Here is a 25,089-nt window from a genome sequence, read left to right as displayed (position 1 = left end):
CTCTGTTATAGTCACTAATCATTGGCCTCATATATCCCGGTATTTTGAGCCGTCCACAGCAAACATCAACAGTTAGTATAAAATTGGTGCTATATTAAAAAAAAAAAAATCTAACGGGTAGGAACACTGAAGAGCACGGGTTACGTCTCACCGTCTGAAAGAACCAAGTGCTCCACCTCAGACCAGTGAGCATTACTCATCCCCTCCGGTACAGTGTGTGCTTAGGCGCTTACAACCAACAGGCAACTTACCGTCCTCTTGAGAGGAAGGGTATGGGTAAATATGGTGGGAAGCTTTTGACTTCTCATCAGTAAACGTCCCCTGCAAAGCAAATAAATAGTAACATGAAAATAAGGCACGTGACTAGCAAAGCATCAGATGTGGATCCAATTCTCTTAAGAAATATAAAAGCATGTCTATAAAAGTCATTTTGGTCAAGAAAAGGGATAGTGGTTAACAACAGAAAACAGTGTTTCTAGATATACAAGTAAAGATGTAATATTTATCAAGTGTTTCAAATGTCTGAGTTTTTCAAGACTTGGGAATATTTGCATATACTTTATGAACCATCATTAATCCAAAACCAAGAAATTCTCTAAGAATTAAACTTCTTGAGGAATATGTTAGCATTCAGAATGTTGTCCCTTTATCTCCAATAAGCAAGCCTCAAGTTCTTGAGAGTACTCCACTGTCCTTTTAAGTAAGCAGCATGGAGTACATCAACAGTGACTGTAAAGTGTATTCACCTCCACTCTAAGGGCTTGAGACAACAGAGGGCTAGAGGATTGAAGGCCACCCTCAAATACACTTTAAAGCTGGCCTAAGCTACGTGAGCCCGTCTCACAAGAACAAACAATTAATACGAAAATAAGTCCCCCAAGTTTCAAGTATGTAGCCTATGCTGGTTTCAAACTCTCGACCCTCTTGCCTTAGCTGTCCAGCACCAATCATCATCTGACATGAAGTCTGGCATATATACTGGGCCACATCACTAACAGATGGGACCCCTGAATCAACCAGTGTACATTGCTGCTGTCACTTTATGCCAATGTTGGAACACTGCTATGAAAATTAAGGGTAAAATATGGCTAGGCCAAAGACCAGTAAATTAATCACAAAACCCTCAAAGCCATTTAGGCTCACTCTTGATACCACACAAACAAGAAAAAGCCTAGTATTCAGTATTAAGTAGTAAATAAAGGCACCCCTACATTTCTCCTTGAAAGATGAATATTTACTTGTTATCCGAAATAGTAAATGTAATGCCACTTTATTGTCGAAAACTAAAAAAAAAATTTAGAACTACCTAAAATAGTTATCTGCCTCTTAAGTAAGGCCTTCAGACTCACTGATTATCAGAATACATTTCTGAATGGCTACCAGAAAGTGGAAAGGGAGTGTCCATAGCTAGAAAGTTGACCAATGGACAAGAGTGTACTTAAAACCTTGGCCAGTGAGCTTGTCACTACTGCACCAGACCTCAGCTCTGTGGCCTACTACTTAGATGATGCAGTGAGTCATTGTGTGCACATCGTCTGTGAAGCAGAGCAGTACACTATGTTTATCGGTTCAAATCCCAGCAACCACATGGTGGCTCACAACCATCTGTAATGAGATCTGATGCCCTCTTCTGGTGTGTCTGCACATAAAATAAGTAAATATTAAAAAGTCAGAAGAGAGGGTTGGGGATTTAGCTCAGTGATAGAGCACTTGCCTAGCAAGCGCAAGGTCCTGGGTTCGGTCCCCAGCTCCGAAAAAAAAAAAGAAAAAAAAGAAAAAAAAGTCAGAAGAGAACTTCAGATGAACTAGAATGAGAGTTGCAGATGGTTGTGAACTACTGTGTGGCTGCAGACGACTGAATCCAGGTCCTTTACAATTGCAGCAAGTGCTCTTAGCCCCTGAGCCATGTCTGCAGCCATGAAAAGGAATAATAAACTAATGATTCTCAAGAATTTTGTGAGCCAAGATGCCTCAGAGGTTAAGAGCGCCTTCTGCTGTTGCAAAGGACCTTGATCCCAGCATCCTTACATGAGCAGTTCCAGGAAACCTCATGCCCTCCTCTAGTCTCGACAGGTACTCTCATATACAAACATTTAAAAGTAAGTAATAAATAAGTCTGGCTCAATGACACGAGCCTTTTATTACCCTAGTACTCCAGAGGCGGAAGCGGGCAGATTTAGTGACCTTAACGCCAATCTGGTCTACATAGTAAATCCCAAGCCAGGGGTTGGGGATTTAGCTCAGTGGTAGAGCGCTTGCCTAGCAAGCGCAAGGCCCTGGGTTCGGTCCCCAGCTCCGAAAAAAAAGAACCAAAAAAAAAAAAAGAACAACAACAAAAAAAAAAAAAAAAAAAATCCCAAGCCAGCCAGGACTACACAGTAAAACCCTAACTAGGTAAGAGACAGACAGACAGACAGACAGACAGACAGACTAACTCAGTGTTGACCATTAACTCATTAACATGTCCCAGTGAAGTTGAGATGACTACAGTTCAAGAACAGTATTGTTGGGGCTGGGGATTTAGCTCAGTGGTGGAGCGCTTACCTAGGAAGCGCAAGGCCCTGGGTTCGGTCCCCAGCTCCGAAAAAAAGAACCAAAAAAAAAAGAACCAAAAAAAAAAAAAAAAAAAAACAGTATTGTTATCACGAGTGACTCTCTACAATGCTGTGAAACCAGAGCTAGCGTTAAGTCAAAACTCAATCCAAGAGCAAACCGTATGTGAAGTCCTGGTTTTGAACTCTAGCAGTACCTAGAAGACTTTATGAAACCAACTAGAAAACCTGGTGTCCCTTTCAAGGGGATCCTTGGAGAATAGCCATTACTCCTTATGTAATAATAAATAAGCTCGTCATATAAACATCATAAAATAGCAATTGCCTCTAGGAATATTTGTAGAAATAATTCCAAATCTTAGCACAAGAAATAGGTTAATTTATTCAATTTCTGGCCCTTAACAAGCACAGGAAGTTAAACTCCATGGGACTATCACATAACAGACACCCCAAAAGAGAAAAAGTGAATTTGTTGAAAGTAGTAGTACTTACTCTACAAGGAAGAGGATGGCCAGCCCCAACTGACAACACAGTGTACTAGTTATGTGTTACACAATGCTATACAGTGGTGGTTTGAATATGCTGGGCCCAGGGATTGGCACTATAAGGAGGTGTGGCATTGCTGGAATAGGTGGGGCTTCCTTGGAGGAAGTGTGCCATTGTCGGGGTGGAAAATGAGACGCTCCTTCCAAATGTGGAAACTAGTCTTCTAGCCTCCTTTGGAACAAGAGGAAGGGCTCTCAGCTCCTCCAGCGCCATGCCTACCTGAAGCTGCCATGCTCCCACACTGATGATAATGGACAGAACCTCTGAACCTGTAGGCCAGCCCCAATTAAATCTTGTCATTTATAAGAGTTGACGTGGTCATGGGGTCTCATCACAACAATGAAACCCTAAGACATATACTATTTCTGTCTTTGGAAAGTATGTTACTTGTGAAGAAATGGCTACAACATCTATAATTATATACAGAGAGCTTTATCTATCTATAAACTATTTGCTTTTAAGGTATGTTAGATATTTTACTAAAAGCAAATACACATTTTTTATGGCAGGAAAAAGAAGGTATTTCATGAGGCTTCTAAACCAATTCTGGACCTTAGTGAAACACTGTCACATATTGTACCTGTCATAGGCATCACTATGGTGAAACCAACATTGCAGTAAACAATAACAATAACAAAAAAATCTCAGCTTAAAATGAAGATGGGGGCTGGAGGGATAGCTCAGTGGTTAGGAGCACTGACTGCTCTTCCAGAGGTCCTGAGTTCAATTCCCAGCAACCACATGGTGGTTCACAACCATCTGTAATGGGATCTGATGCCCTCTTCTGGTGTGTCTGAAGACAGCTATAGTGTACTTATATAAATAAAATAAATTTTAAAAAAATGAAGTAAGATAATCAAAGCACCAGCTGCAGAGAACAGTGTTTTGTCCTTTTTGAAAGTCTTGCCACACTGCCTCAGTAGTCTCTCAAGAAGCCTCTAATAACTATAGGCATGCACTATCATACGTGCCTGAAATCCAGATTTTTTCCATTCATTTTACAAAAAGGACATACATAAAAAAATACAACTGGTTGTTGGAGGATGAGGGTGGGAGAGAGCAGACTAACAGGACTTCACACATTCTGAGTTAAGAGATTATATGGGCCACTTTTAACTATTGAAACAAAATCTAACACTACCACTAACTCATCCCAGTAACTACTAATGATCCTCTTAGGCTATATAGGAACTCCGAGAAATCCTTCCATCGAAGTCTTCTTTTCACATACCAAGTGCAAAATTTGGCATTTATTAAAAGCTTACTATCACAGCAATAAAGCAATCACGTATTACCTGATGCCGTTTGATGATATCCTTCAACTTGTTAGCCAACTTCAAATCAATGTCTGGAATGAGGTAGATGTTAGGTCTAGTCAGACAGTTGTTCTGAGAAGACAAAAAGACAGACTGTGAAATTCAGATGGTCTTGAGATCATGTCCACTGACTGTTCATCTTCTTATAGCGTATTTCTCTAATTGTGTGCGGAGCTGTGTACACATGGCACACACATAGTCACCAGATAAGCAAGTGGAGGCTGGCTTGCTTGCTTGCTTGCTTCCTTTCTCTCTCTCTCTCTCTCTCTCTCTCTCTCTCTCTCTCTCTTTCTGCCATGTGAGCCATTAAGTGTCTTTACCCTCTGAGCCGTCTCACAGTCAGGGTGATCACTCCTCCTCATAGCGGCTAAAGGTGACGTTTAAACGTACATTTCTTAACATACGAAACAACCTATTTGGATTTTTTGGGTGGTGGGTTGGGGAGTAAGATATGGTTTCTCTACATAGCCACAGATTTCTCTCTGTAGAGCAGGCTGACCTCAAACTCAGAGATTCTCCTGCCTCTGCCTCCTTGACTGCTGAGATGAAAGGTGTGTTCCCCTATGCCTGGCTTGAAAGACATTTTTTGATATACAATATGATAGTCTTATCTCAAAATAAAGGGAGGGAGGGGAGATAGTTCAGCGGGTAGAGTGCTGAATAAGAATAAGCATAAGGAGTGGATTCTGTGTCCAGTGCTCACAGAAGCTAGAGTGATGGCACACATCTGTAGTCCAAACTGATGTTTCCAATGTTTCCAAGAGACAAGGAATCATCCCAGGAGCTTCCCCACCACGCACTAACCAAATCAGCTATGGTCCAGATTCAGTGATATTCTTTCTCAAAAAGGTGAGGTAGAGAAAGATCGCAATGGTTAAGACAACCAGCTGTTCTTCTAAAAGACTCAAGTCCAGCTGTCAGTACCCACATGGCAGCTCACTCCAGTTACAGGGAATGGAGGCCCTCTTCTGACCTCTGTATGCACTGCATGTACATGATACAGACACACAGACAACACTCATACATAAACCAATAAACTAAGATTGTTTTAATCAGAGCTAGTGTAGCGTGATGAGAATGCCTGCTGTGCAAGCCATGAACCCAATTTCAATCCCCAGCACCGCGAGAGAGTGGGGAGAAAAAACTTACTGCTCCACCAGCAGGTCTCTCCCTTCTATACACATGCATGGTACAGGTGCCCACAATTAGATGTTATGCAAACACATAAAAATAATTAATTTTGAACAGTGTAGGACATGTCCAGGATAGCCAGGACTACACAGAGAAACCCTGTCTCCAAATCAAAACAAACAAACAAACAAATAAACAAACCCTCGAGCAATGCAGAAAACCATGGGGCGGAAACGCCCGTCAGAGGTGTAGTTCTTGCTCACACACCAGGTTCCATTCGCAGGGACGTAAAACCACCCCTACCCCCAAAAAGAGAAAAACAAAACCAAAAACTTGGAAACAGAAATTTAAGCATTCTTACATTCAAATTATGATCCAGCTGAGAGGAAAGTGGATATTTATTATAGAACCATGGAATAAATCCAAAGAAAATGACTGTATAATAACGTCTCCATCATGAAGAGTGCTTACAGTACAGAGAAACAGAACAAAAGCGACAGGCTGTGGCACGTACCTATCTATCTACCCTAAGCACTCGGTGGGCAGACAGGAAGATTTCAGTGCCCTATGGCTTCACCAACTCTAGGACTTCAAAGTGAGAAAAAGGATTCAAATAATAAAAGACGTAAGCCCAGAGAACATCACACATGCCTTTAATCCAGCAGTTGGGATGCAGGAAGAAGAATCTGCTTAAGTCCAGCCTGCTCGACATAGTAAGTTTCAGGACAGCCTAGTTCTAGCTCACATAGCGAGGTTCAGGGAACTCAGGACTAAGAGACCCAGTGTCAAAAATAAGAAAAGAAAACAAAAATTTTGTTTGACACTTATCAGTCTTAGATGACCAGATCAATTACAGCTCTAATCCCAACACACATAAAAACAATAAAATTATGTATTTCAATCAGAGTCCTTGCCTTTGCCTTCTGCAATCTAACAAAGACAGTGTTAGGGTTAGAGGCATATCTAAGAGAAATAAACTTCTAGGTTGAGGTAGTGGCTTGTGCATCTACATTTAGGACTAGGGGTATGGAGGCAGAATTGCCAGGCTGACAGTCTGGGACTAGAGCAGCCCTATCTCCAGCATGACAGAAGGGAAAGAGGAAAAGCTGAGGCGAAGGAGAGGTGGGACAGGGCCCATCTCTCTCTCCGACTTACCTGTACCAATGTTTTCTCGATGTTCATGAACATCTCAACATTACGGTCCATTCGCGATGGGTTCTGCAGGTCAAATCTGCGCCTAACAGAGGGAAACAGTTTTACTAACTTCCTCTTCAGCCAGCCTTAAACCAGTGAAAACTGGGCTGTGGAATGTAACTTAAATGGGTTTAACGTAAGCTAGCCCCAAAGATGACTCATTCTGCAGAGTCCACAGTGGACTGCAGAAAAGAACAGATTCCCAAATTGTCCTCTGACCTACACACAGACACACACATTAAAAAAAAAGGTTAAGGGCTGCAGAGACGGCTCAGCGGTTAAGAGCACTGACTGCTCTTCCAGAGGTTCTGAGTTCAAATCCCAGCAACCACATGGTGGCTCACAACCATCTGTAATTAGATCTGATGCCCTCTTCTGGTGTGTCTGAAGACAGCTACAGTGTATATAATAAATAAATAAATCTTTTTTAAAAAAGGTTAAATTTTCTTTAAAGACATACATACCCCAGTCAAAACAAAGTACCAATGTCATGAATTGCTATTTTCCTTCAGTCTAAGATATAATACACGTTACAGAAAAGTAGTTCACAAGGCTGGGGACACAGTCTGTGACAGAATGCGTGCCTAGCATATAAAGAGGATGGGATTCAACCCCAAGCAGTACAAAAGCCATATTGTTTATGGCTGGTAAATGGCTCAGCCGTAAAGATGCTGACAAGGCTGACAGCCTGAGTACCATCCCTACTACCTCACGGTAGGTAAACGGACTCAGCAGTTGTCCTCTTACTTCTACCTGATGCCTGTGCCCATGATGCCTGTGCCCATGAACACATACAAAAGATATTATTAGTTACTGAGCTGCTGGGAATGGCAACGCCTGCCTTTAATCACAGTACTAAGGAGGCAGAGACAGGCAAATCTCTGTGAGTTAGGGGTTGGGGATTTAGCTCAGTGGTAGAGCGCTTGCCTAGGAAGCGCAAGGCCCTGGGTTCGGTCCCCAGCTCCGAAAAAAGAACAAAAAAAAAAAAAAAAAATCTGTGAGTTTCACAGCTAGCACTATAAAAATCAAAACCAAAAACAACAAAAACCCTATCTCAGAAAAGCGAAAAGGAGTTGTAGTTATTTTACAAAATAGAAAGTATGACACACGAATGGGTACCACAGCACACATGTGAACATCAGAGAAAATAATCGCTCACAACGCGGCGAAGGAAGGTGAAAGCTACACTAACCTCAGGCCTGGTTAGGCACCCACATCAGGTGGCTCCCAACTGTGTAACCCCAGCTCCAAAGGATCTGGTGCTAAGGCACTCGCATGTACAGACACAACCCCAAAATAAACACATACATACATCAAAATTAAATTAAAATGTTTATTTTTCAGTAAGTCATGTTAAAATTATATTCTACATTCCAGAAAGTTCCAAAACATGTATGTATTTCTCTCCAGTGTTTGAAAAGTAAACACGGGAGACAATGATGAAAGTCCCCACAGACAGCCTTCTTATCCCAGGAAGCAGCACCGGGAAAGTAGGTCCATAAAAGACTCTACAGCCAAGCTTTCTAAGGCAAAACACAAAATTCACTGAGACCAGGTGGTGGGGGAGATCAAAATCAGTAAGGAATTTCCAATGATAACGGTAAGGTATGAGACCTTAAATCCAAAGGGTGGGTGAGTGTCGGGAAACCAAGAAAAAGCCTAGAGACACATCCTGGAAATGGCTTCGCAGGGAGAGACAGGTTTATCATATTTAAGCACACAAAAAGTTACTTTCAGCTACAGGTATGAACTTAAGAATAAGAAAGTTGTTTTGAATCTTTTTTTACGTTGTATTTTAAAGCCTACATTAAGAAAGCAGCATTTAAAGTATGCCATTAGGCAGATACAGTCTTCACAACTTAAAAGATATCTTGGTACTAGGAAGACAAGTTGTAGGCGACCACTCCTCAAGGAAGACATGAAAACAATCTAGAGAATTATTTTTTTTGGAAACAAACTTATGTTCCAAGCGGCCCTCAAAATCACCATGTGGCTGAGGATCCTTGAACTCCTGATCATCCTGCCTCATATTTCCCGTACTGAGATTATAAACCAGGACCATGCAGACATCTTTGAGCTTTTTTTTTTTTTTTTTTTTTGGTTCTTTTTTCCGGAGCTGGGGACCGAACCCAGGGCCTTGCGCTTCCTAGGCAAGCGCTCTACCACTGAGCTAAATCCCCAACCCCCCTTTGAGCACTTTTTTGAAAATACAGATTGATCTTATAAGGTCAGTATAAAGAATCTACTATAAAGAACTGAAATAAAAGTCTGACTTTAAAATGGGAAAAGACCCAAATGGAAAGGGCAAACAAATGGCCAACATGCAAAAAGTTTAATTCCCCAATTTATCAAGGAAACGACTTAAACCTGAAATGAGGCATCCTCTCATCTGTCCTAGTTAGCATCAGCTGTCCACCAGACAGCCTAGAGTCATTTAAGGAAGTCTCAACTGAGAGATAACACAAATCAGATTAGCCTTGTGGCAATGTCTGTAAGGAATTTTTAGATTGATGATTGATTCGGGAGGGCCGGCTTTAGTTCCCGAACCACCATCCTTCAGTGAAAGACCTAGAAGTGTATTCCAAATAAAGCTTTTCCAGCCCAAATCCATTCATTCTGGCTAGAGTGTTTAATCACCGTCTGGGGGCTGAATGAGACTAGCCTCCATAGGCTGTGTTTGACTTCTAGGTCCCCAGCTAGTGAAATGGCCTTGTGGGAGAGGGCGTGTCATTGGGTGGGTTTTAAGGTTTCAAAAGACTACAGCAGACCCCGAGACTCTGCAGCAGCTGCCTGAGACTGGATGTAAGGCTCTAAGCTGGACAGCTCTAGCACCATGTCTGTCTACCCCCATGCTAAGCATGCAAAGCCCCTGTTAAAGGTTTTCTTTCTAAGAGTTACCTCTTCACAGCAATATAATGCTAAGACACAGCAACAGAATGACACTAGACCATCTTAGTTACAAAGATTACAAAAAATAATAAAAATGGGATACTTGAGAAACGGAAATAAGAAATGAAATGAAATGTTATTAAGGCTGAATCTGGTAGTTCAGGGCTATATCCTGACTTCAAGACTAAGCCACGATGGTTTAAGTTCAATGCCAGCTTAGCCTACAGAGTGTATGTTAGACTAGCAACTTTAAAAAAAAATACTTTTTAAGCAGAGAGGGGAAAGGGATGTGGCTTAGCAGTAGAGCACTAGGCAAGCATGCTCAGATGGGCTGGAGAGATGGCTTGGCGGTTAAAAGTACTAATTGCTCTTTTAGAGGTTCTGAGTTCAATTCCCAGCAACCACACGGTGGCTCACAACCATCTGTAATGAGATCCAACACTTCCAACACTCTCTTCCGGTGTGTCTAAAGACAGCTACAGTATAGTCATATAAATAAAAATAAATAAGTCTTCAAAAAAAAGAGAGAGAGGGGTTGGGGATTTAGCTCAGTGGTAGAGCGCTTGCCTAGGAAGCGCAAGGCCCTGGGTTCGGTCCCCAGCTCCGGAAAAAAGAACCAAAAAAAAAAAAAAAAAAAGAGAGAGAGAGAGAAAGGAAGAAAAGAAAAGATGCTGCTGGCAGGCGGAGTCCCCAGCATAAGGGAGGAGGATACAGTGAGTTCAACGATTATGCAAAGTAGTGTGTGGTTTAGTTTGGCTGCAGATCAGAGTGCGTCATCAGGGAAGCAGGCGTAGGGACTGAAGCTGAGAATGGGGCTTATTTCTTTTTTTTTTTTCTTTTTTTTTTTTTTTCGGAGCTGGGGACCGAACCCAGGGCCTTGCGCTTGCTAGGCAAGCGCTCTTCCACTGAGCTAAATCCCCAACCCCCCGGGGCTTATTTCTTATGGCCTGCTCAGTTCCCTGTGCCTTGTTTGTTTGCTTCTTTATTTTCTTGTCACCTCTGGACTGCCCCCCCCCCAAAGTGGGCTGGGCCTTTCCACATCAATTTAAAAAAAAAAAAAAAGCCTACAGGCTTACTATAGGCAAAAAAAAAAAAAACAAAAAAAAAAAAACAAAACGGTTATTTTCTCAAGGAAGGTTGTTCCCTCTTTTTAGATAACTCTAGCTTATGTCAGGTTGACAAAAAAAAATAAAAAGCAAAAATAAACCAACAACAAGGATGGTATACCTCCTCAAAAATTAAAACTGAACACACAGCAGGCTATGCATACATCATTACTGGGTATGTGCCCAGTACACTGGTGTCTAGGCCAATACAATAAATAGTTGTTCTCCTTTTTACTGCAATCCGATTTACAATAGCCCAGATGTGGAATTACCTACAAAATCATACCATGAAAACTACCTAAAGGTTGATAATAAAAAGCCAGCACTGGCAGGGTATGGAGGTGTAATCCCAGAGTTCTAGAGGCAGTAGTGAGCAGGTTTGAGTTTCAGGCCAGACTGGTGCATATAGGGAGGAGTTTCAGGACAGCCAGGGATACAAAGTGAGATACTCTGTCTCAGACAAACCCTTCAACCTCACACCCCAGCACTGCAGTCCTCAGTTGTATCCATCTCCTAAGAACCATGACCCTGCATATGCACACACACACACACACACACACACGCGCGCGCGCGCGTGCGGACACACTAGCACTGCAGTCTTCAATATTAGCCACCTCGAAAGAACCCAAAATCAAAACATGGATGAAAGACAGAAATAAGTAAGGAACATTTGTACTGTTATGAGAGTACCACAAAGATTTACACAGGAGGGACCAGAAAGATGGCTCAGTGGGTAAAGTGGTTACTCCTCAAACCTGGGAGGCTGAGTTCCACCCTGAGCCACATGCACATGAACAGAGGGAGAGCCTACTCCACACAGGATGGATGGCCTCTGTGTGAACATGTTTTTTGAGACAGGATATACATTTTTCTGAGATAGGGTACAAACACAACAAAGAGAATGATAGATGAACCAAATTCTCAGAGCAAAACTAAACTGAAAGCAGAGCCAGGGTCCATCAGTGAAGGCAGGAGGAGCGTGAGGTAACAAGGCACAGTTCAGGATGGGTGACCTCTGAACTCAAGACTTTACTGCCTCAACCTCCCAAGGGCTAGGATTATAAGCATATAAATTAAAAGATGGCAAAGAATGAAGAAATAAACTAACAGTTTGTAATTTATTGAAACTGAAAATTTCATTAAATCTGTCTTATGAAGTTAAAATATTTACTGAGAAGTTCTTTTAGATCTCTACTTCTTGTTGTTTCCATGTGTTTACAGTTTGCCCCTGTGTGTTGGGCAGCTCAGGCCATAGTACACGTGTGGAGGCTGGCAGACAGGTAGCAGGATTCAGTTTTCTCCTACCTTGTGGGTTCTGGAGACTAAATGCATGATTTCAGTTAGATAAACTGCCTTTACCCACTAACACCTAACTCCAGACCGTAGAAAAATTTAAAAGTAAAATACTTGTGCACTCATCATCCAGCTTGAAAAATAAAATATTTAAGGTGGCAAATATGCTAATTATAATAATTTAGGACTAGGGGCGTAGATAACGGGAAAGCCTGTGTTTAGCATACCAAAGGCATATTGTTCAAGTCCCCAGCACAATTAAAACCAAATCTCCCTAACTTAAACATCATATTATATTCACATATCAAAAAACCACACTTTATCTCACACATATATACAATCATATATACAGTAAAAAAAAATTCCCTTTGGAATCTTTTGGTTAACAATTTAATACATTAACTTTGAGCCACTGAAAATGCTCAGCAGATTAAGGACTTGGCACCAAGCCTAAAGGGTGGAATTCAATCCCTGAAACCCATGGGGTGGAAAAGGGGTGACTTCCAAAGATTGCCTTCCGCCCTCCACAAATGCACCAGGAGAAGCATCTGCACACATGTAAATATATAAAAATGTAATAAAACTTTTTAAAACATTTATTTTTTTATTTTATGTATCTGAGTGCTCTATCTGCATGTACTTCTGCATGCCAAAAGAGGACATTACATTTATTTTATGAATGTGAGTGCACTGTAGCTGTTTTCAGACACACAAGAGGGCACCAGATTCCACTACAGATGGTTGTGAGCCACCATGTGGATGCAGGGAAGTGAGCTCAGGACCTCTGAACTGCCATTGGTCTTAATTCCTGAGCCATCCCTCCAGCCCCAAAATGTACTAAACCTTTTAAAGTAAGAATTTTTAAAAAAAGATTTATTTATTTTATTTATGAGTACATTATAGCTGTCTTCAGACACATCAGACTAGGGTATTGGATCCCCATTACAGAAGGTTGTGACCCACCATGTGGTTGCTGGGAATTGAACTCAGGACCTCTGGAAAAGCAGTCAGGGCTCTTAACCCCTGAGCCATCTCTCCAGCCCAAGATATTTTTTTAAAAGAAGTTAACTGTATCCTTCAGAAGAAAACCAAGTTATTAAGAAATTTTGTGGGGTTGGGGATTTAGCTCAGTGGTAGAGCGCTTGCCTAGGAAGCGCAAGGCCCTGGGTTCGGTCCCCAGCTCCGAAAAAAAGAACCAAAAAAAAAAAGTTTTGCTTTGTTTTTTTTCTGAGGGGATCATTACAGACTCACAAAGATCTGCCTGCCTCTAACCCAAGTGCTGGGGTGAAAGATCCACACCACCACACCTGACTGAACCTACAATCTTGAGAAAAAGTCTGTAAAAAAAAAAAGTGAAATAGTAATTTATTAAAAAAAAAAGACCCTGGGCTGGAGAGATGGCTCAGTGGTTAAGAGCACCGACTGCTCTTCCAGAGGTCCTGAGTTCAATTCCCAGCAACCACATGGTGGCTCACAACCATCCGTAATGGGATCTGATGTCCCCTTCTGGTGTGTCTGAGGACAGCTACAGTGTACTCATATACAAAATAAATAAATAAATCTTAAAAAAAAAAAAAAAAAAGACCCTTCCTTGCCATCAACACCAATATTCTTACAGAATCCTCTATATAAAAAAGAATATGATTTCACATCAAGTATCATCATCACATCAAAACATGGAAATGATTAAAAACTTACCAGCCCTGTTCATTTTTGTACTTGTAAGCAGCCCCAAGAATGTGACACAAGGTGCCTCCAGCTTTGAAATCCATGAAACATTTTGCCTAAAAACCAAAAATTGCACAAGAAAATAAGAAAAAGTTCCGATAACACATTCATGCTATACTTGAAACCTAAAGACGCCTATCTGCTAACACGACGTTCTACCAGTCACCTAACCCTACTTCCGGGCCTCCATTTTTTTTTGGGGGGGGGGGGGTTCTTTTTTTCGGAGCTGGGGACCGAACCCAGGGCCTTGCACTTCCTAGGTAAGCGCTCTACCACTGAGCTAAATCCCCAGCCCCCCGGGCCTCCATTTTAAGTCTGGTTTCTAGATACCCTGGCTGATCTCGTGCACTCTGTAGCTCAAGGAAGCCTTAAAAAATGGTTACTTCAGCCTAGGAACTTGGATTATCCATTCAACCATAAGGTCCAGCTCACAGTTCTATTTTGTACTTTTATCTTACTTGTGTTTTTTGAGACAGGGTTCTCCCCAGCTATTTTGGAACTCACTGTTAACCACACTTGCCTACAACTCAGAAACCTGCCTGCCTCTGCCACCCAAGTGCTGGAATTTAAGGAAGGAAACACCACTGCCCAGCTTCTGTTTTTTAAAAATAGGCTCTTGTGTAGCTCAGGTTGGCCTCCAGTGAGCAATGTAGCTGAGAATGACGTTCTCCCTTCTGCCTCCATCCCATTAAGTACTGAAGAAACAGAGGAATGAGCTACTACAACAGGCTAAAAGGAAGTTTTTTTTTCAGCTTTAAAATTATGTTTACAGGGCTGGAGAGATGGCTCAGTGGTTAAGAGCACTGACTGCTCTCCCAGAGGTCCTGAGTTCAATTCCCAGCAACCACCATGGTGGCTCACAGTCTTCTGTAATGAGATCTGGTGCGCTCTTCTGGTGTGTCTGAAGACAGCTACAATGTACTTATACATAATAAATCTTTTAAAAAAATTATATTTACAGCTGGGGAGTGAGAAATCCTATTTCAAATAACAATGAACAAATAAAATAAAACCATATTTACGAGGCTGGAAGTGGCTCAGCACTTACTACTTTTGAGGTTGCCAACACCCAAGTGTCGATACACAACCATCTAAAACTCCAATTCTAGGGCTCTGAGGCTCTCCTCTGACTTCTACAAACCCTGCAATCGAGCACACAAACCTATACTCAAGACAGACAGATACAGAATAATTAAAAATTTTTAAATTTTAAGTTTTTAAAAGTAAATAAATAGTGGGCAGGGCTGACGTAGTGGTGATACATGCCTTCAATCCCAGCACTGAAGGCAGAGAGAGGCAGAGATCTGAGGCCAACCTGATGTAGAGTGAGTTCCAAGACACCCAGGGCTACAAAACAAAAACTGTGTCTCAAAAAGCAAAATCAACTCTGTTCACTGTCTCTCTCTGCAATTTCCTTTAAGAGAATCACAAACCAGAAAAACCTTTCATTTGAGAAAAATGCTGATTTCAAGTTTGAGAGGAAAATAAACACATCTGGTCATCTGGCCCTCAGCCACGAATTATTTTTAAATATCATTTATGACTAAAAATATTCTCCTCTTATCAGTCAACCCTTTTAGTAAATAATGGCTTAGTTCCCAGGAGTTAAAACCCCATGTCTAGCGCACCCTATGTCATTTTTAGTGATGACACTTACATGCTCACAATTAGGAGTGACAAAAGAATGAGAATCATATTTTAGAAAATAAACACCTTCTTTGTTTTGTTTCTAAGACAGGGTCTCACTGTGTAGTCCTGGCTGTCCTGGGACTCACTATATACACCATGCTGGCCCTAAATTCAGAGAACCAACTGCCTCAGCCTCCCAAGTACTGGGATTAAAGATATGTATTTTTACACCAGACTTTAAAAAAAAACAAAAGCAAATAAAAAGCTTTATTCTAGAATAGCCAGAGCTAGAGATGTCTCAGAAACAAAAAGTACTTTACATATTTACATATTTTACTCTAAATCATGTGACATTTGATAAACTACACTGAATAATAATATGGTGCTGTATATATTCTAGATTTATTTCATGTGCATGCCACATATAAAACACATATACACACATATACATAAGTAAAAATTAAAAGTATAGTCATTTAAAATTTTTATTAGCTAGGTATGGTAACACGATTTTTTTTAAAATAAGATTTATTTATTTCATGTATAAGTACACTGTCACTGTCTTCGGACACACCCAAAGAGGGCATCAGATCCCATTACAGATGGTTGTGAGCCACCATGTGGTTGCTGGGATTTGAACTCAGGACCTCTGGAAGAGCAGTCAGTGCTCTTAACCACTGAGCCATCCCTCCAGCCCCAGTGACACACAATTTTAATTTCAATACTTAAGAGGCAGAGAGAGAGGCAGAATCTTTGAGCTCCTGGTCAACAGAGTGCATTAAAGGGCAGCCAAGGCTACACAGGGAAACTCTTGTCTTAAAAACAAAAAAACAAAAAACAAAAAAAAAAACACAAAAAAACCAAAAGAAAGAAAAAAATTTAATTGATAAAATTTGTATTTATTAGCTGGAAATGGTGGTGTATGACTTTAATTCCAGCACTTGGGAGGCAGAGGCAGGTGGATGTCTGTGAGTTCGAGGCCATCCTGGTTACATTGAGAAATTCTGTCTTGAAAAACAAAACAGAACACAAAACTATATTTACTTGTTTGTGGGAGGGTATACAAGCACTCCAGCACAAGGGCAAACATAAAAGGATGTTTTAAGAGTGTGGAACTTGGCAGGAGGGGCAGGAGGGGAGGGAAAAGTATGGAACTCTGGGTTATCAAGCAGGTTATCAAGTGCTGGAGAGATGGCTTAGTGGTTAAGAGCACTGACTGTTCTTCCAAAGGTCAATTCCCAGGAACCATATGGTGGCTCACAGCCATCTGTAATGGGATCTAATGCCCTTTTCTGATGTGTATGAAGAGAGCAACAGTGTACTCATACATGAAATAAATAAATCTTTAAAAAAACAAAACAAAACAAAAAGGAAGTATAGAAATTATCACAGACCTTTAATCCTAACCAGTCACATAAGCCTGTTAGAGAACTTAGCTAGTATGCACAAGGCCCTAGGCTCAAAAACCAGCAGGAGAATGGCCTCCAATTCTGTACAAGCTTTGCTATGGCTGTCCACTAGAGTACTGTGGCTATGGCACTGCTGAGGACACTCTTCCTGTTAACTGTTCTCTTCTGTACAAATTCCTTTACATACTTCATGTGCTAGAGAAGGTCAAGGTGCTTGCTACCAAGACTGATGACTTGAGTTTGTTCCCTGTGACCCAAATGGTGGAAAAGTCGACTCCTGAGAGTTGGCAGCTATGGCAGGCATGTATCCACACGCACGGACGCACACAGCTCTAACAGACAAGTATCAGTATAGACAACACAGCAGAGAGCAACCATAACAAAGAAATACTACATCTTCGGGATTGTTGCAGAATGTAAGACGTTAAATGGCATAGCCCACAAGAATCCAACCACTAGGCTGACGATGACAGCACAGCTCGTAGTCCCAGCTGGAGAAGTGAAGGTGAAAGGAGAGTCCATAGCTGGCCTCTAATGCAGACAGCTGCAGGACAGCCTAGGGCTCTGTAACAAACCAAAAACAAACCAACGAACACCTCTGTACAAGTTGTTCTCCCCACCCCCATGATGCCTGGCAATACTAAGGGAAATCAACTCTAAGTGACACCTAAAAGCAGAAACTCAAGATCCCTACATAACAAGTGCATGCACTTACAGGTAGTTTGGTGAAAGCTGGGTTGGTGACATGCTTCCCAAAGGCATCTTCTTGGAACTGCAGAAGCTGCACCACCAGTCCAGCCAGTGTTTTATTGGTAGGCGCATCCGCATGAACATACTGCAAGATAAAGAAAGACATGGATTCAGAACCTGGTATAGCTAATGCTGAAGAGAAAGCTATGCTACGTTAGTTTCTAGTACCTACTAAGTAATGGCTCTATACCACGTTTTAGGTGTATAAAGTTCATTCTCAACTGCAAAGAATCATAAAAATAATACAAGTACATTCTTCAAGGCAGAACATAAATGCTAGAGAGATGGCTCAGCAATTAAAACTAGATGCTCTTACCAGCACCCAAATGGCAGTTCAGAAATGTCTGTAACTCTAACAGGATATCCTACAACCTCTCCAGTCATGTATGGAGTACACAGGAAAAGCACCCATAAATATCCACACAAAAAAGACAAACCAGGCTGGAGAGATGGCTCATGGTTAAGAGCACTCACTGTTCTTCCAAAGGAACGGTCAATTACCAGCAACCACACGGCACAACTGTAACTACAGTACCAGAGGAGTCAACACCCTCACAGAGACATAGGTGCAGATTAAACAACAATGCACATAAAAAGGCAAACCAATGGGGTTGGGGATTTAGCTCAGTGGTAGAGCGCTTGCCTAGGAAGCGCAAGGCCCTGGGTTCGGTCCCCAGCTCCGAAAAAGAAGAACCCCCCCCCCAAAAAAAAAAAAAGGCAAACCAATGGTAAAGACAGGAAGTAGTTTCATGACAAGGGAAGTGTATTAATTAATTAATTGCAAAATGTTTGCTAGAGCCGGAGGGATAGCTCAGCACTTGAGTGCAGAGCTGCTCTTCCAGAGTATCTAGGTTTGATTCCCAGCACCCACATGGCAGCTCGCAACCACACTAATTCCTTCTCCAGATGATCCCAAGCTTTCTTCTGGCTTACACATACACCAGGGAAACTTGGTACAGAGACATGCAAGCAAGCAAAATACCCACACATATAAACTAAAAATATATTTAACTTTTTTTTAAAAATTTGAGCCCAGTACTGTGGCTCATGCTCTAGATTTGAAAGGCAGATCTGCAAGGAACTGAAGACCATCCTAGCCCACAAAGGTAGTTCTGGGGCACAGTGATTTTTGGTTTTTGAAGTAAAGTCTTATGTGGGCCAGGCAGAAAGAAAAAAGAGACCTTCCACGTTTCACATTAACGGCTGATATTTAAATTTCTATTTTATTGCTAAGATGGCTCGGAACTGCTGATATTTAAATTTCTATTCTATTGCTAAAGATGGCTCGGAAGTTAAGAATGCTTGCTGCTCTTCCCAAAGACCAGAGTTCAGTTCCCAGCACACTTATCATGCAGTTCACAACTGCAATCACCTCCAGTTCCAAGGAATTAGATGCCCTCTTCTGGCCTCTGTGGACATCCACATGCATGTTATACAAACAAAGAAATCTTTAAGAAACCTTTAAATTTATATGTTCTACGGGCTGGAGAGATGGCTCAATGGTTAAGAGTCCTGAGTTCAATTCCCAGCAACCACATGGTGGCTCACAACCATCTATAGTGAGATCTGGTACCCTCTTCTGACATGCAGGAAGGTGTACATGCAGTCAGAATGCTGTATACATAATAAAAGTCTAAGTAATTGTATGTTCTAAATACATTGTAAAATGCAATGGAAATGATTAGTGAAGCAGTATAGTGACACATACCTACATACCTGAGCAGAAGACAGACAGGCAGATCTGTATAAGTTTGAGGCCAGCCTGGTCTACATAGTGGGACCTTGTCTCAGAAACAAGGGAGAGAAGGGAGAGGAGGAGAGGACAAAGTTTAGTGTACAACAAGCATCTCTACTTCTGACTTCAAAGCCTTAAGAGATGTGGTCACTTCTGAAAACAACAAAGCAACCAGAGATCCCTGTCAAACACTAATAGGCTTCACTAAGCTGCAGACACTGGATGAAATGGTTCAAGCTAGTTCCCCCGTTTTTAGTTTTTTTAAGACAGGGTCTCATATAGGTAGTCTAGGCTTACCTTGAGCTTTGTAAGTAACAAAGGATGGCCTTGAACTTCGGATCTCACTCACGCCTCTCAAAAGACTGCAGTAGAGAGCCGCCACAATGCCCGCTTTTAATGTGGTGCTGGGGTTCAAACTCTGGACCTAACCCATGTTAAGTAAACACTCTACAAACCGACTTAAATCCCTGGGTCCTAGTTTATCTTTTCATTCATTCAACAAACACTAAACAACTATTAGGCAAGATGAGACAGTTAGATGTCAACTATGAACCAGAACACGGAGTTGCTTCTTCAGGCTTGCAAATCTCAACACCCATTTCTGGGTTCTCAATGAGGTAACCACTACTAAGAGTAGAGGAAGTGTATTGGCTGTTTCAAATACGGAAGTCATTCTTCAACATTTATGTAAAGTTGAAATTTTACTACAGGTATTATTGGGGCCAGTGAGGTGGATACACACCGGTAAAAGCATCTGTCACAAGCCTAAGTTCAATTCCTGGACCCGTATGGTGTTAGAGGAGAATCAAGTTGACATGCAAACAGGAGTGGGATGCAACCCTCCAAAATAAATGTATTTTTTAAAGTATTAACAAAGGGTTAATTCACAACTTCGTGAAACAACTGACTCAGCAGAATTTACATTCGAAAGTACAGTAAACACGAGATTTTTCAAAAAATGATTAACATTATAAAAAATATATAGATGATATAAACTGAGCTCTGGCTTGTACTCACATCTTTACACATCACCGAAAGTACAATAAAGTGGAAAACCAGCACTTTTAATAGTCCTGTATCAATCCTACAAAGCAAGCTTTAAACCAACATTAATCCACAAGGCCAGTCATCCAAGGTCCCCTACGAATCCACACAGGGTAGCAAGCCCTTAGTTACCTAACCGCTTAACAACTGGTCTCTAGACAAAACTTCAAGATACTTTTATTAGGATGAGCTCTTTGTTCACACACCTAAGGCAGCTAACAAAAGAACAGAAACGCACGCTCTGCGACTCTGTCCAGCTCCATCTCTTCTGCATATAAGAGCGAGCGAGCTGGGGCTTCCCACGCGAGTGCGTGGGCCCCAGAGAGCCAGCAGCTGGGCCAGGTCGCCGCGTGCCTAGAGTCGCCCACGGGGGCGTGGCAAGCGCCGAGCCAGCCTTTGTTGTCCCTCGTGGCGCGCGGGGGGGGGAGGGGCGGCCCGAGGCTCGCGAAGCGGGCAGCCACCATCAGCCTCCGTCGCGTGGCTCCTCGGTCCCCACGAGCGCGCGCGAACCCACCTTCTTGTAGTGCTTGCCCAGCCAGACTCGCACCGAATCTAGCTGGGACACCGTGTCCGGGCTCTCCCAAAACTTGCTGGCCGGGCCCCCGTCCTTCCTCCGGTACACGGCCAACCCGGAGGCCGCCGCCGCACCCCCTGCACCCACGGCGCCTGCTGCTGCTCCCGGACCACCACCCGCTGTCGTGGCCATAGTCACCGTCCGTCGTGTCTACCGCCCGGCCTAGCCTGGCCCTCGCGGCGTTTCCCGTTCGCACCCGCGCGCGCGCGCGCAGATACCACCTCCTCCTCCTAGCCCCGCCCAGCCAACCCTCTTCCGGCGCCGAGACACGGCCACGCCCCTTCTGGACCCTGGAGCTGCAACGGACAGGCGCTGCGAGCGGGCGTACGCATGCGCAGCACTCCCGTTGTCCGCTACGGGTAGAGGTTGCCCGCCTTTTCCTCAGCTCTCTCAGGACTGAGCCCCAGCCTCTGCTCTTGCCGGACACCACGAATGACTCCCCATGCTTCCTTCGTCTATTCGTTAGGCGGTCAACAACCTCAAGGAGGTTCTGTATCACTGTTTGAGAAAGCCGTCTACGTTATACCGTACTAGCCGAGGGCCCACCCTGAGCGCTAGTAAGCAATTCCTGCTACGCCCAGAGGCCGCGTCGGCTCCTGGAAACCTGCATTCAAGACCAAATCTTGCTCGGGGCTTCATTAATGTTTCTCGAACTACATCGTATGGTTCCTGCCTCCTCAGCCTAGCTCCAGCTACTCCTGCGACCTCGACATTATCTTCCTTTATGATATTCGCAATCCAGGAACTCTTACCACTTTAAAAGTATTCCAGAAGACCAGTCCTTGAGTGAACAGATGATCACACTCACCCAACAGTTTTACTGTAGCCCTCCCTTTAACCTGGCGTTTTCATTGTATCATCGGCGTTGGGAACAGGACGTTTTATCTACATTTGATGAGTGAATGGTCTATATGAAGGCTGAAAGTTTAAATTTTAAACAACGTGACTGACTGTATTGGAAACGCGAACATCATAATTTATGATCCTGAAGCTTCAAGGGAGGAGGTGTAATGAGTTTGTCGACCTTAAAAAAAAAAAAAAAAATAGAGATAACCTGGAGGTTTAATTCTAGTAGGTAGAAGCAGGAGGTTCTCTGAGTTCCAGGACTGCCTGATCTACATACAGTTTGATATGCCAGGGCTACAGAGAAACCCTGTGTGAACAGAATAGTCTGTCTCAGGCTATGGATTTGGCTCAGTTCCAACCTGACTTAAAACCCCAGAACTCACATAAAAGTGTAAGGAGAGATTCTTCACAGAGTTATACCCTGGCCTTCCAATTGAGTACTGTGGCACACATACATCGCCCATACCTAATTCTGACTGGTAAAGGCACACACCTTTAATCCCAGCACTCAGGAGGTGGCTAAGTTTTAGGCCAGCTTGTTAACATAGTGAGTTCCAGTCTACATACAGAGGACCCTGTCTCGACAACAAAATGGAGCAACGCAGTGAAATGGCTTAGTGGGTAATGTCAATCGTGACAACCGAAGTTCAGTTTTGGAACTAGAATAATGGAAGGAGAGAATCGACTTGCTTGTCCTCTGCTTTCCACAGTCAGCCTGGGGTGACAAGCTTGTAACACATTCACACTCACACACATAAGCAATGCAAATGCATAAATGGAATTTAAAAGTTCTTTTAAAAAGAAAAAACTTGGTCTCAAAAAAAGTGGATTATGCCACCCAAGAGCTTAAACTCTAGAACCAATAAGAGCTGGTGTTTGTGAAACACGATGGACTTCTATACCACGGTTTGCACTAGGCACACCTATATTACTGCAGATAAAAATGAATCACGGGCAAAATGGAACAGCAATCATAGAGAAGTGACTAGTGCCAGGTAGTAGAGTCTGGTTTGGTTTTTTTATGTGTATAAATCTTTTGTTCTCCCACACATGTCTGTGTACTATGTGTGCCTACTGCCCATGAAAGAAAGCAGAGGGCATCCCCTGGAAATGGAGTTACAGATGGCTGTGAGCTGCCATGTCGGTGCTGGGAATCAAACCCACGTGTCCTTTGCAAGAACAAGTGTTCTTAACTCCTGAGCCAGAACAACTCAAAAATTATATCTGAAATAACTTCCTTCTTTTCAAGTACATTGTGTTCTTTGTTGATAGTATAATAGAGACACAAAACTGCATAGGAACCCTGTGTGTTGGTGAAGAACTGTTAATTCTAGTTCAGGGAAGGTGGGTCAAGGAGTTCAAGACCATCGGCTATCTCATGTTCCAAACGGTTTACATGAACATGAGATGATTTTAAAAAGCTATGTTGAGGGCCTGTGAAATGGCTCACTGGGTGGGTAAAAGCACTTTGATCAAGGCTTATTAAGATTATCAAGGCTCTCAGAACCCATATGAGAGTAGAGAACAATCTTTGAAAGCTGTGCTTTCCTTTGACCTCCCCACAACACACAAAACTAAAGATAGTTGTGTTTTGAGGCAGGGATATGCTATAGCCTAGATTAACCTGAAACATGATTGAGCCCAGGCTTGTCTTGAACTCATGTCAATATTTCCTCAGCCTCTCCAAGGCTGGGATTACAGGGATAACGCACAACTCCGGGCTAGAAATCAAATAATGTTTATATGTTGTATATTTATATTGGAATGTCACATTGTTTCTGATAAATGTGAAGAATTGCTAGGTATCAAAAAGGAAAATGCCCAGTATAGTGGCCAGTGATCCCAGGACTCAGAGTCAGAGATAAGCAGATCTCTGCCCTTGAGTTTACAGATTGAATACCAGGATAGCCAGGGCTGTTTCATAAACCCAAACCAACCAATTAAACCAAAAACATCCAAACAAACCCCACACAGAGTGTGATGCCATAGCGGCTCAGTCCTTTAATCCCAGCACTATGACACAGGCACCAGCGGCCAGTCCGGAGTGAGATCCCTGTCTTAGCACAAAGAAACTCAAAAAATGGCTGAGCACTAGCTCTTCTACCAGAGGACCTGGTTTAATTCCAAGCCTCTAAACTGGCTCATAACCATCTGCGACTCCAGTTCCAGGGGACGCAACCTGCACTGTATAGGCAACACAGCCATTCATACATATACATATATATGGGAAAGCATAGAGCGGTTATTCAGAGCTGTAACCTATTACTAGGATGGAAATTTGCAGGGCAGCTTGGTCAACTTGGGCAAATCACTACAACCCTGTCTCCAAATCAAAAGTTAGAGCTAGGTGTGGTAACAAGAATTATAAAAGGAAGATCACTGAAATTAAGGTCAAGGTCAGCTCTGGCTACATGGTATTACCCAGGCTGACTGAAACAACAAAGATGTGAAATAATTAAGTGAAGCTTGGGAGGGAGGGATGGCTCAGGGGCTAACAGTTGCTGCCACATCTGATGACCTGAGTCCCTAGGACCCGTGTGGTAGAAGGAAAGACAGACTGCCATAAGTTGTCCTCTCGGTCCAACACATATGCTAACATGCATACAGGTTCATGAACGTTCACATCTACATGCAAATTTAATAAAATATATTTTCTAGAAAGTAAAGTATGGTGGCACATGCCTGTAATCCCAGCACTGGAGAACTAGAGGCAGAAGGATGAGGCATTTGAGGTCAACCTACGGTACATAGCTAGTGTAAGGCTAGCCTAGAATACACAAGACAGACCCCAGAGAGAGGCTCCAAGGTGCCTAATTGGGCATAGTGTTATGTTGGAGCACAGCATGAAGGTCCTTGTGCCCACAGATCTTCAGAGGAACCAGGAATGTTAAGCATGGAAGACTGTCTTTCCTATGGGAAAAGCGTAAATGTTCTTTCATCCAGAAAGCTGGTAATTGGAAGTGATTAATAGCTTGGTGGTCCACATTATCTGTTGGGCCGGGCCATATCAACCTCCTACAACCAGTACTGAATGTAGCTAGTAATTTAAATAACCCCTTAGGGTTGGGGATTTAGCTCAGTGGTAGAGCGCTTGCCTAGGAAGCACAAGGTCCTGGGTTCGGTCCCCAGTTCCGAAAAAAAGAAAAAATAACCCCTTACTGGCAAGGGCTTCTCAAAATCACACCTCCAGGACCAGAGATACCTAATAGGCTAAGTGACCCTTACATTACCTGCCTAACCAGAGGCTTCCCCAAAGCTCCCACAGCAAGGGCCAGAGTTGGTTAATAGACCAAATGACCTCTGTGCACTCTGTGTGACTGTGACCAGGCCATATCCTCTTTTAGACC

The 25,089-nt window shown here is 42.7% G+C and overlaps 1 protein-coding gene across 3 annotated transcripts in view; it reads right to left on the bottom strand.

Annotated features, from left to right (window-relative positions):
* The window catches only part of Smarcc1 (SWI/SNF related, matrix associated, actin dependent regulator of chromatin, subfamily c, member 1), a 106,245-nt gene extending 82,491 nt beyond the window's left edge, over positions 1-23,754 (bottom strand). For 2 of the 3 annotated variants that reach the window (XM_006243771.5, XM_006243772.5), the window contains exons 1-6: positions 20,837-23,754; positions 17,509-17,628; positions 13,726-13,811; positions 6,701-6,782; positions 4,394-4,486; positions 252-321 (exon numbers count right to left, since the gene is read on the bottom strand). In XM_006243771.5, the coding sequence (XP_006243833.1) occupies positions 252-321; positions 4,394-4,486; positions 6,701-6,782; positions 13,726-13,811; positions 17,509-17,628; positions 20,837-21,028 (643 nt within the window). In that variant the 5' untranslated portion in view covers positions 21,029-23,754. 3 annotated transcript variants of the gene reach the window in all.
* Positions 23,755-25,089: the final 1,335 nt, after the last annotated feature.

Source organism: Rattus norvegicus, chromosome 8 (genome assembly GCF_036323735.1).
Source record: "Rattus norvegicus strain BN/NHsdMcwi chromosome 8, GRCr8, whole genome shotgun sequence".
NCBI lineage: Eukaryota > Metazoa > Chordata > Mammalia > Rodentia > Muridae > Rattus > Rattus norvegicus.
This window is presented reverse-complemented; position numbering and strand designations above follow the sequence as displayed.